Source organism: Stenella coeruleoalba (genome assembly GCF_951394435.1).
Source record: "Stenella coeruleoalba genome assembly, chromosome: 6".
Lineage (NCBI taxonomy): Eukaryota > Metazoa > Chordata > Mammalia > Artiodactyla > Delphinidae > Stenella > Stenella coeruleoalba.
This window is the reverse complement of record NC_137151.1, coordinates 54,926,960-54,939,874: the sequence shown is the minus strand read 5'-3', so window position 1 is coordinate 54,939,874 and position 12,915 is coordinate 54,926,960. Positions and strand designations below refer to the sequence as shown.

Sequence of the window (12,915 nt, the reverse complement as noted above, 5' to 3'; positions counted from 1 at the left end):
TAAATCAACTATACTTCAATAAAAAATTTTAAAAATTAATTTGTAATTCCCAAACATTACCAACTGTCCTCCAGAACTTCTCTCTGTAGCCCAGCATGACCTCAGGCAAGCTTCCATAGATAATGGTTATATGAAATAGTCATAATTACTCAGAGCTCATGTCGATTCCAAGATAGTGTAAGACACAGGGCAGGGAAGCCTTCAAAATTTTCACTGTGACTCACAGTAAGAAACATTTTAGAGTTGGACCCAGTGCATCTACATTTAGAAACATTTTGGAGTATGACCCACATGCATCTGAAAAGAAAATTTCATGAAAGAGTGATTACTCTTACTATGCTAATGTACTCCTGCTTCTTCTCTTTTTTATTCTATTCAGTTTTATTTCATTTAGAAAGAAAGAAAGAAACCTTGTCTTGAACCACTAAATCAATTTCGCTACCCACAAATGGGTCATAACCCACAGTTTAAGAAAGACACCTCCAGTCTGCTCCCAAGAGCTCGCTGCCGGGAAGTCCTGGCTGCCCTCAGGTGAAAACTCTGACAGCTAACCCAGATAGTCTCCGGCAGAGCTGGCCCAGACCTTTTTAAAATTTATTTATTTATTTATTTTTACGACTTCATGTAGCCTGACCATCCTCTCTCTGCAAGCCAGTGATTTACAGGAAGAGGGAAGTTTACATATGTGCCTTCTCAGCCGTGGTCATAACACTGGAACAGCTGCTCCCTGATTCTAATCAGCTGAATCTGAGCTCTGCAGAGCTGGGTGTTTCCTAGATCCACGGTAATGCTGCATCTAATTCTTTGTTATGGGTTAGAGGGGAACATGGACTTTCTGAGGATATGTGTATTTGGGGCATGTGGGAAGGAGAGAAGGGATAGGAGGCAGAAGGAGAAATTCCTCTTGGAAGGGGGTGGTAAAATTCACCTTAAAGCAAGAACAAAAACCTCTGCTTATATATATATATATATATATTTATTTATTTATTTATTTTTTGCGGTACGCGGGCCTCTCACTGCTGTGGCCTCTCCCGCTGCGGAGCACAGGCTCCGGACGCGCAGGCTCAGCGGCCATGGCTCACGGGCCCCGCTGCTCCGCGGCATGTGGAATCTTCCCGGACCGGGGCACGAACCCGTGTCTGCTGGATCGGCAGGCGGACTCTCAACCACTGCGCCACCAGGGAAGCCCACTCTGCTTATATTTTTTATTCAAACGGTGATTTGGAGCAGGGAGTAGCCTCTTTTATTTATTTGCTGCATTTGTTTACCTTCTGAATTCTGGTATTTACACTAAGCCAATATAAATGGAAAAAAAAATCACACCCATTCAGTAAAGCTATAAGGAAGAGAGAGAGAAAAGAAGAAAAACCCAACAGTCCAGTTTAACCTTTGGCTCCTGTGATGTATAATATGCTGCAGGATGCCATGCAGAGTTACGCAGTGTTTATCTTTAACATTATGTCCTAGTTCATATGCTTCACGCTGTCAGTTTTGCAGAGGGTTAGGGTAATTTTTGATAATTCAGTGGTGTTGCTAATCAGAGTGTCTTCTGAAGGGAAGGCTCTTGGCCATGCATAGGAGTCAAGCCTTTCTCAGGAGAGAGGCAGAGTCAGACACCATCGTGAGCCTCCTTCTTCCTTCTTCCTGTGTTTCTGTACGTGGGTTACCTGAGCTCTCAAGAGCCGTTACCGCAGAGCCATGCTTAGCAGTAGCAGAGTGGTGGTGAGAAGTCAGCCATGCAAAGTGAGGCCTAGGGTGAGAGAGGCCAGGACTTGGTGGTGGTGTTTTCTCACTAGTGTCTAAAACAGCTCCTGGCATGTATTTGGTGCTCAGTGAATATCTGACAAATGAATGAATAAATAATTATCATAATACAGAAAAGGTAATAAGAGACCCAGGAACTGATCTGGGCTGGGGACAGGGTAAGAAAGGACATCATCCTTTCAAAGAATGTATTCCAAGTTTGGGAAAAGAGAATCAGTGATAAGACAATCTTACATTCTTGCAGTTGATAAATTACCAGGCTGGGATTGGGGACAGGCAGGGTTTGGGAGGATGAACAGGCATTAGACCAGCAAAGGAAGGACTGAGAAGGACTTTTTAGGCAGGGGAAGGGCCAGGCCCAGAGAAGTGGGGGGATACAGGTCACCACCCGGGTGGTCCAGCATGGCCAGAGCAGCCTCCCAGAAGGCGTTTGGGTTGAGATTTGAGGCCCTACTAGCCTGGCAGGGCCTTGTGCATGAGGCGTTTGTCTTCGATCCTGAGGGCAGCGAGAACTATTGAAAGATTCATTAGATGCGCTTTGTGTGCTTTGAAAGAATTTTCTGGTAGAAGTGGATCACAGGCACAGCAGGATTAGAGGTGAAGGGACGGGAAAAACTACTCCCCCTGCAGGGTCGGGGCAGACAGGCCCACGTGCTGCCTTTTCAAAGGCATCCCAACTATAGCAACTTGACGGTGGCCAACAAAACAAAAACAAAACAAAAACAAAACCCTTAGTTCCAAGAGAAGACCTCTGTTGCAGGTAGCTCACAAATAATAACAGCAGCAGCGAACGACAATAATCTAACACTAATTTCCGTTATGAAAACAGAAGGCTGAGCTGCTGACTTTCTTAGCAACTTTTGCAAGACATTTAAATCCCTCTAGCTGGTCCTTTGTTCCTGTGTTGCCATGGAGTGTCAATAAGCCCAGCTCAGAATAACCCGGGCAGTGACATGAGAGGTGCAGCTTGCTCGCTGGCACGGTGGCTGGCCAGGTTACGCTGTTTTCATTGCTCCCGTCTTGGGAGGAGGACCGAGCAGCTGGTTGCCCGGGCAGCTGTGAAAGGTGTATGTCTCTTGGCTGCCCAGAGTTTGAAAGGCAACCCAAACTTGCCTGCCTCCTGAGCATGTGCAGCTCGCGTTTGAGCAGATAGCAACTGAAAATAGCCCACTGCACACCTGTCCCTTGTACACCAGCCCCTGGCCGACTGCCATTTAGGACAGTGTGGGCTCCCTGGGTGGATAGGTGAGGGGCTGAGCGGATCTCAGGGGTTCTTAGGAAGATCCTGGGAACTTTGGCCCTGGCTTAAAAGGAAACGAAAAAGCAGCAGGCTCCTCTGAGCAGTTCCACTGGGCACTTGTGTGGTTAGTGGGTGGCCGCAGTGCTTGCATACGTGCAGTACGTGCTGAAGATGCGATGCCAGTTCTCCGTGCTCAGCCAGACTGGGGTCCGCCAGACAGACTGAGAGGTGTATGTTTTCTCCTGGAGGGAAAGGCTTTCCTCAAACACTCCTAGACGGTAGCCGTCATGGAGAACCCTGCCTCGGTTTTAGAGAGGGGAGGCACTGAGTGAAAACTATCTTGTTTGATTTTCTACGTGCTCTTTAATCCCCAATGATTGTCAGTAGATCACTTCTACAAGGTGGCTCTCTGCGAGATGATTCTTTCTCAGCAGTCCAAATGTGGGCACAGAATAGAATCAGCATGTCGGGAGCTGTCTGTTTCCCTTTGGGACTCTTTCCATGTCCTTCCGGGCTTTCATCTCTGCCGCGGGCTTGCCATCGTTGGGCAGGCTTGGCACGCCGATGTGGATGGAAGCAGGCTCTGGAAGGAAATACTTCTGAAATGACTGGTGGTACTCAAGCTGCTATTTAAAAGTGACCCTTCTTAGAGTCTTGGGTTATCTTTAGGCCGTCAGTGCTCTCCAGCCACAGGAGCCAAAAGGGAGTCTGTGGAAACTCTGGCCTGTTGCTCTCGCCTTGGTTTGTGTTTAGATATCGTTGCTCCTCAGCCAGTGGCCTCGTGACACATCTCAGATTTAGCTGCCTTTCTTCTGCCAAGCTCCAAGATTATTGTGGAAGCTGGGAACGGTGTGCTGTGCCACAGAGGCTGGGGTGTGGGGGGAAGGCATGTGTGTTTAAAAAGCCAGCTCTGGTTCACAGCATTCTGAAGAAAGTCTTTCTGTTTCTACCTTGAGTGTCGGCATCTGGGGCCTTTCTGTGGGTTCTGGGGTGAAAAAGAATAAGCTCAAAATGACCTACACTCAACTGTCTTATGGTGACTGTAGGATCTTTCGTCTCTGATGAGGAAGCCAATCTTAAGCGTGTTGAACTTGGGAGTTAATGAATTCTTGTGAACCATATTAGTTAGACTGATGGGGTAAAGAAGATAGGCGAGACAAAGATCAAGTTATAAAGGCTGGAATACAGATGCACAGGGCATGTACTCATGGGACTGAAGACATGGGATTCCTTCTTTCTTTGACCTTTCATGGAGATCTGGACCTGGTAGGGCCTTGGGACATGACTGGGAAATTGGGAGATAGGGAAGCAGCAATATCAGAGGCTTGGGCTCTGCCCCAGTTTTTCACCCTTGGATATCTTGATCTCTTTGGCTTCATTTGGGCTGGAAAGAAAATAGTCTGGAAATTACCTTGTTCCCTCTGCGCTTTTCTCTGGGATGGGGTAGGGTAGGGAGCTAGAGAGGAAGAATTTAGCTGAAATTAACTAATTCTAGACATTTTCGCCTTTAGCTCTGGGTGCCACGATGCCTAGAGGCTGGCATTCTAAGACTGTTGTTAACACATTGGAGCCGTGCCCATCTTTTGAAGGGTTTATCTCTGTGATTTGAAAGCTTCCGGAAAGGGTGTGGGGATGTGGTGGCGGCTGGCGGCTGGTAAGCAGAGCAAAGGTTGGCAGTCTTGGAGGCTCTGTCCCTGATTCTCAGAGAAAAAGGTCGCGTAGGGCAGTGGAGGAGAAACAGAAGTGGGAGCTGGGCCTTCTCTGCTGTCCGTTCCCGTGTAGAGCCCTCGTTTAGGGTGTCCTGTAAAACCAGAATTTTCAGTGTAGAGCCTGGGTAGGAAAACCTTGCTGGAGCAGCCGTGCACTCCCCAGATATCCCGGGAGGAAGGGGAGACAACCAGAAAGAGTCAGGAACACCTTTGCCCACACTGTGATCGGAGCTTCTAGCCTAAGACATGCTGTAGATGGTACCACATCACTGGCTCTCCTGAATCTGAACAAGGAATGACTTCTCTGAAATGTTTATAATTCCTCAGCTTTTTTCCCCTTCTTCAGTCTGTGGTCCTCTCTGTTACTCTCCCAACAAGTAGAGCTTCACTCAGATGCAAGAATTGTCAACACTATGTGGCGTGGGCTGCAGTGGGGTGCTTTCCATTAGGCCTCGTAATCATCTGTTTCTCTGAAGCGACGATTCAAGAAGTTTGAAGACAAAATGAAGAAAGGGGTCATTATTTCCCCCCTTGTGAAGGAGTCGCTTCACAGACATGGCATATGTGTTAAAGCTAAGTCTTTGCTATGTTCAGGGAGTCATAAAAAGCATGGAAGAGACAGACCGGTATCGTCTTAGATCATACCCCACAGCGCTCTATAACTTGTTAGTCATTTAAACACAGACTGAGTTTATGGCTTTGAAGTAGAAGGTGAGACTGCTGCAATAGGCTTAACTTACACGGATTATTTCAGAGACCAGGAGTCAGCCCGGCCACAAAATAAACAGATGGAATTCTTTTTTATTTTTTTCCCCCCCTCTCAGCTTCAGCAGTTCAAATGCAGGGTGACTTAGGAATCCTTATCACCTTCAGCAAAGCAAGAAGGGGAAAATGATGTAATTCACTCTTCCTCACTCCCTGCTGAAAATGCCATTGTTTTCACTGATAGGAGAAAAAGGGCAGCAGAGACCAGGGGCATCTTTTTTCCCTGCTGAGCAGGCAAGTCCTGCAGGACGTCCCTAAACTGGCTGAAGCCAAGTCACTCGTTGTGTTTTGGTCATCCTCATCACTGTAGCATCATCGTAGCCAAAGGTCCTCAAATCGGTCATCCAAGGAAGGACCTCCCATAAAAGCCTTGCTGTTCTATTGATGTGTTAAATTATGCCTTGTTTTTGGAACTCTTGCATTGTACCTCTTTCTTCCAACACACAAACAAGCAAACACAAAACCCACCGCACCACAAAAAGTACTAATTTTCCACACTTGTCAGCCCGAGGAGGTGAGCAGGTGTGACGCTGTGGCGAGCTCCTGTAGGGAGAAGGGGTTTGCACAGACACGCTGGCTTGGTGACTAAGCCTTGCCTGAAGATCTCTGCTGACATTTAAAGACTTTATAGGCTCAGTCTTCTCTGAAAACCAGCATCATGTCTCTTCCCACCTCTAAATCCTGTCTGTGAAGAGAAAATTCATTCTGAAACAAACATTCATCAGGCTTGTCCTCCTGCCAAATGCTGAGGCAGCTGCGGAGAGCGTAGCAGTGAGCAAAGCAGGCTCCGTTCCTTCCCTCATGGGGCTCACAGTCTGCAGGGAAGACCTGGACGGTCGGCGGCCACGCAGACACACGTATGTGAGTGTAGACAGGTGTGTGAACAAATGCTTACATTTGGGCGTGTGAACAAATGCTTCTCTGAGGAGGTAACAGGTGAGGTGAGATCTCGGGAGAAGATGGGCACACACTGGGTGGATGGGGGCGTCGGCAGGGAGAGAGCCGAGCATCCCACGTGGAGGGGATTCCACACCTAACGGACCTGAGCTCCTGAAGCAGGAGGAGCCCTTCCCAGAACTGAGGGGATCTGAGGCAGAAAGCAGGTCAACCAGGGCTTTTGTAGGCCGGGGTGACCACTGTGTCTCCCTTTTTTTTTTGGCAGCTTGCGCAGCTTGAGGGATCTTACTTCCCTGACCAGGGATTGAACCTGGGCCACGGCAGTGAAAGCACCGAGTCCTAGCCACTGGACTGTCAGGAAATTCCCTGCATCTCCTTTTTTAGGGTCGTGGAATCAAGCTTGTTCATCTGAGTGGGGGTGAGTCTGGTCAGCTCAGTGAGGGAACACTGGAGGAAGAACACACTTGGAGTGGAGGCATGATGAGTTCCAAACCGTGGAAACCCTACCATCGTTTTTGGTTGTCATTATTCTACTTTGTATGTGATCCTATTCAAACGCCTCTATTCTCTCTCTCAACTCCTGGAACATATTTGCTTCTTGGCTTTTACAGCTTTACCAAGTATCAATTTTTTCTGATCAGGAAAAAAAAATATGATTTGGTTTCTCTAAGTGGATGTTTTATTATGATGAGAGCATTTAGGTACTTGGGTGTCTTTTATTTCTGGGCATATAGCCTGCCTTCTTGCCAGGCCATCAAATGCCCTTCACTAGGCATTCCGGACAGACCTTTGTGTTTCCGTCTTAGGAGCAGGCTTGCTGGCAGTGATACCTGGCATTGCAAAATCCTTCCGTAAGCCTTTGTTTAATGCCAGAGATCTCAGATGCTTTCAGATTCTGGAGAGGTGCCACGCTGCACTCTCGGATTAGGAGCTGATGGAAGGACTCCCATATCTATGAGCCTAATATAAGCTGTCATTTCAAATGAATGAATCGTTTATACTGTTGGAAAGAGTCCAGGGATGTTTGGGGTTCCTTTTTTAGCCTATAAAGTTCTGAGCTATTGGACTCTTATAGCAGTAGTCTAATAACTGCCTATTATTTGTGCTGCTTTGAGATGAGCCTACAAGAGATTCAGCCTGTTTCTTTTGCTGACTCCTGGGATCACGGCTACAGGCTGGTTGACTTGGACCATTTTCTCATTTGTCTTTTCTGTCAAGGACTTTAGTGGGAAACATGGGGTTTTGTTCACCATTTAGAATGATAATCGGTTTAAATGCCTTAGCGTATTCTGGAGTGCATGACTGGGCAGGTGGGCGGGAGAGCCTGGAGAGCCGTTTGTAGCTTGTGCCCAGATTGCTCCAGTCCCACTTAAGACATAAATGCGGGTACCCTTACTACGAGGCACGAGATTATCCCAAACTGTGGACAGTCTTAAAAAGGTCCTTGATGCTCTTTGCTCTGCCTCTTCCTCTGCCAGTTTAGGATTAGGCTGTGAGAGTAGGTGTGTCCAGATGGTGAGCGTATCGCCCAGAACAAGAAAAATCTTTTAAAAGTTTTGGCTGCGGTGAACCCCTGGGATTCCGAGCCTGTACCTCTGGTGGCAGAGCCAGCCCTGGCTCCTTCTCGGTGGTGCCGAGGACTCCCTGCTGCTCCCAGCCAGACGCGGGCTGCGAGTGTGTTCACACGGGCCTGGTTCTGGGGCTACAGAGGGCACAGGGTGCCAGCCATGACACTGAGTAATGCCGGGAGGTGCCTTTAGAACAGACAGTGTGGGTGAGCACCGCACACAGGGAATACCTCTGGCTTGACGTTTCCATTACTGCATTATTTAAATGAGTGTCAATTAGGTAGCGTAGACTGGCTGCCTTCTGCCAGGGCACCTCCTAGTCATTAGCACAGGCAGGTGTAAAATGCTTCATATCAGATGTGGTGCTTCCTGGCTGGACTGTTGAAAATCAGTCACAGAAGGTGATTATCCTTCCTCGGCGTTCCCTGACGTGCAGAGTATTTATATCCTGGCCTGAGAGATTAGAGGTCCACAGACCCTTGCTTGGGGCCCTAAAAAAGCTTTGTGATAATTCTCACACCTCCCCGACCCACCACTGCTACCCCAAATAAGATATCACAGGCCCACACGTTATGGTTATTCCTAAATTTTAACAAGACCCAAACAGTGAGTCATAGGCATTTGGGGGGCCTGCCGTGTTCCTTAGACTTGTGGATATTAAGATCTGAAAATGTTACTACCTCGCTTTTAACCTGCTTTGTTGAATTAGTAATCCTAGCTCAGAAAATCCTTTTGGCATCTCTTCGACTAATCCACTCTGTCGGATGAAATTGCCAAAGTGGCGTTTAACCGAAGTGTGTGCGTACGTGCAGACATGTGCATGGGTGTATGGGGTCGTTCTCGTGAATTTAGGGTCTTCATTTATATCTGGCTGAATATAAAAGAATTGATTCACGAAGGGCTCTGCTAATTAGTTATATGGCAATATACAAATTAAGAAGATTAAATGTTGGTGAAAAGCAAAATAGGAAGCGAAGTTGTTGGTTTTGTACTTTCCCATTTGCTAACTGCTGAACTGGGCTTATGGTCCCTCCATAGCAGGGATTGAGTTAATTATTACATATTACTGAGCTGTCTTTCTTCCTCTTTTTCCCTTTTTCCTGATTGTGGTGGGGAAGATGTGAAAACCTTGGTTTTCGACTTCGTTTATGACCCCACAGGATAAGATCTGATTAAGATCTATACCTCATTAAGCCTGGATGCCCTGCAGAGTTGCCTGTAGTGGGTTGAATCTTACTAAAGATGGTATTTACTTGAGGCTGCTCAATTCTGGCAAAATTCTCTAGGCTACAGTTTAAACATCTGTCAGACAGTCCCCACATCCTTTCAAAAGCTAGAGACCTTGGAAAGGCAGTAGGCCTCTTGCACCTGTGCACATAGAGTTCAGTTGGGGCTGGAACTGTAAGAGCAGAGTTCACTCTGAGGGCACACCAGAGAAATTATTATTGTTGTTATTTTTTTTAATTGACAGTTTTTTATTTGAACCACAGAGTGTCATTAATTCTTTGGTACCCTGGACCATCCATTCCCATAGGATCAGTGATGAGTGAACCCTGTATGGTCTACAGTTATTGTTTGCTGTTGTTCCTGGGGGACCGTAGGTGCAGCGAGTGAATGATTCATACTCCTCAATTCATTATCAGCCTGTGATCAGCTCCTCTCCTATATTATTCTCACTTTACCCCTTCATCCTAACACTAACCTCACCTCCCCAACCCAGCATCGATAGGTACAGCCTCCTTAATGTGTTAAGTATGTATTTTTGGGTATCAGTGACCTTTAACAATTATTTAGGGTTTTGAAGTACATGTTTGTGTGTCAAATTCACATAAATTGCTTTATTGCCCAGTTTTTGAATATAGTCTTTTTAATTCTCTGCTGTGCTCACAAATCAATATGACACCACTAACTCTGCCCCTCACCCCACCCATCCGTTTCCCTCCAAAGAATCATCACCTGTTGGGCAGCATAGCTGGCAACTCTCAGCCCAGCTTTGTGCCATTTGAGAGTGGCAAGCATGTCTAGACTCCCTAGAAATATTATCTTTCAACTTGCTTTTGGCAAGTGTAAACTTTTTGCTGGATTATGTCAACAGATATATATGTTTCTCATCCTCATAGAAATAGCTTGGTGCTGGAATTTCTCTTGGATTTCTCTAGGCAGGGAGAAAGAAAGACCGTCCCTTGGCTCATTAAAGTTATTGCTCATTAAAAATGTCTGCGGGCTCTTGATCCTCGGGGGTGAGTCTGGTGACACACATATACTGTCAGCGGCTATTTTGGATTTTCTGCTTTCGGGCATGTCTTTGCTCTTGGATGAGCCCCTTGTGGTTTTCAAAAGACCTAGCAAGTCAATTATAAATAGAAGGCTCGTGTCTGTGTGTCTGCATGCCCTTGCTCTGTGGGACAAGGCACCCACATTACAGTGGGCAGTGAACTATTTTTCACTCCTTTGAAGAGGGAAGAAGAAAGATGAAGAATGCTTTTTCTCTTTCTGAGATAACCCACACACCTCTACACACACCCACACAGATCTGTGTAAATGAACTTGACATTTTCAAAGACCTTACCTTAAGGTCTCCTCTTGAAAGCACAGCCATCCAACCTGTTATATTTTAAGAAAGCAGCAGTTCTCTCACAGACCTGCTGCAGAGGGTTCAGGGATTAGAAGGCAGCCTATCTGTGCTGTAGACCTTCGGAGGGAGTTTTGAGAGCTGACTCTCTTTATGTGAACAGTGCTTTGGTGAAAGTGGTCTCATCAGGCTAATCAGTGGCCTCTGGGACTTGGCTGTTTACATTCTGTCTTCACTTTCCTTCCCCACTGGTGGAAACTGTTGGGACCCGCAAGTCTGAACTAATTATTCTAACAAAAGAGGGGAAAAGAAAGAGTGATTTGAAAGGTGAAACTGCAAATGAGTGTTTTCAGAAAGAGGCGATTAGGAGGTCTGGTTCGGTGTGATTCACTGATGATCCATGTTGCACCTTGGACCCACCTGTGTGGGCTATGCCTTTGGTCCCACTTGTTACCTTACTGTTCAGACACTGTTTTATTCCCTTTGTCTTTTTGTGCCCTCATCCTCAATAATTGGTGCCAACTTTTTTCTGCCAGTTGAAAAGGTTTAAGCAGTGTTTAGCCTCGTAATTAATGTGAAAACTTCAGTGTTGTACTACTGAAAAATTACTCGACATTTAGCTGACAATATTGATAATATGGATATGTAAGTATAGACCGTGCATCCTTGGGAACTCTTACTGTACTGATGTGTTTCTGAAGCAGACAGGTGATGGCAGCAATGTCAGCAAGCCTGTATTAGTAGTTGGTGGAGGCTTGTGTGGCGATAACGGGAACTGGTATTGACAGACGCCATGTATTTAGGAGCCTTGTTTTAAAACACAAAATAAAGGTGATGAGCGTTACGTTCTGGTAAAACATTTTATTTTGGTTCAAGAATCGGGATGTGAGAGCCCATCAGACCAAAGACACCATGAAAACCACAGTGGGAGAAGTTCATTTTCAGAAACCTGTGGCCAGATCATAATCATTCTTTGGCCTAGTATAGGATATAAAAGAGCACCCAGCTTATATCAGCACATGCATATCTTGAGATGTGATTATTATTTGGTGGTTGGTCAGCTGAGAGTTACAAGACAGCAGAAATATGGAAATCATGGCCAGTGGTGATACTTCACCTGACTTTGGTTAACGTGTTTGTAATGGTCTTGGAGAGACTCTATCGTTCCCCCAATGGGGTTAAAACCCATGCAGTGATTTTTTTTTGTTTTCCTTCCTCTCTTCCCTTTGCAGATGAGAAGCCCAAGGTTAACCCTAGACTTTACATGTGTGTGTGTGAAGGCCTCTCCTGTGGAAATGAGGACCACTGTGAAGGCCAGCAGTGCTTTTCCTCGCTGAGCATAAACGATGGCTTCCACGTCTACCAGAAAGGCTGCTTCCAGGTCTATGAGCAGGGGAAGATGACCTGTAAGACCCCGCCGTCACCCGGCCAAGCTGTGGAGTGCTGCCAAGGGGACTGGTGTAACAGGAACATCACCGCCCAGCTGCCCACTAAAGGTTCCCATGGACTTTTCTATTTCTATATCAAGGGTTTTTGTTAGTATTGTCCTGATTCTGTGTGGGTTAAAGATGTAAGTAGCCAGAAGGCTTTCCTCCTGCTCTTCCAACAGTGGGTGACAAGGGAAGTCCCTCTGGTGAGGAGGAGAAAGGCATGGCCTTTTGGAATCTACAAGGAGGATGGATGTTTTTGGGAAAGTGAGCATGGTGATGTCTACCTTGGGGATGGCTTCGCTGACCAGATCTCTCTTGGTGGTCATGAGCAGGTGAACAGCTCCTGACATCCTTTTCTGAAAGGAGCTATGATGTCATAATTTCTGAGACAGTTCTGCTTTGTAAATGCTCATCTCTGTGTTGAGTGTGTAGGGAGGAAAGTGGAACATAAGACTCTGATGTCTGAGTGGAATACCTTCCCTTCTTTACGAGGAAGGAGACAACCTCTATGCCCTGCAATCTATCACCCATCTGATGCCCAGCAATCTATCACCGAAACTTGAAGCTGGGTGAGATTTCACATCAACCTTGTAGTTTATGTGGAATCTTCTCCGTATTATAGTCAATATGGACTTCAGTCCTCCTCTGAAACTGTTTCCTCATAAAATGAGCCCTAAATTGCTCTCTCAGAGTCCCTACAAACATGAATGTACCTTGGTCTTTGTAGACTCATTCCAAGCCAAATTTACTCTCTTAATATATAGTACATTTTTAATAGACATACTTAACCAATTTTGCACTGACAAAAGAAGAAATAAACGGTAGAAGAGGCTACTAAGAGCATCCACGGCGAGAAATGTCAGCCAGAAAGGGAGGAGACAGAAAAATGTAAAAAACTGATACAAGATCATGTTCCATAATTCATACGTTTTGAAGTTATGGTGAGGACCTTAAGCCATATAGAAAAGGT

The 12,915-nt window shown here is 46.1% G+C and overlaps 1 protein-coding gene across 4 annotated transcripts in view; it reads left to right on the top strand.

The window, feature by feature from the left end:
- The window catches only part of ACVR1 (activin A receptor type 1), a 75,307-nt gene that overhangs the window by 25,927 nt on the left and 36,465 nt on the right, over nt 1-12,915 (top strand). For 3 of the 4 annotated variants that reach the window (XM_079924759.1, XM_079924761.1, XM_079924760.1), the window contains one exon: nt 11,748-12,011. In XM_079924759.1, the coding sequence (XP_079780885.1) occupies nt 11,748-12,011 (264 nt within the window). Of the gene's footprint in view, nt 1-11,443; nt 12,012-12,915 lie in introns of those variants that run through there. The other variant, XM_079924758.1, reaches the window with a different exon arrangement.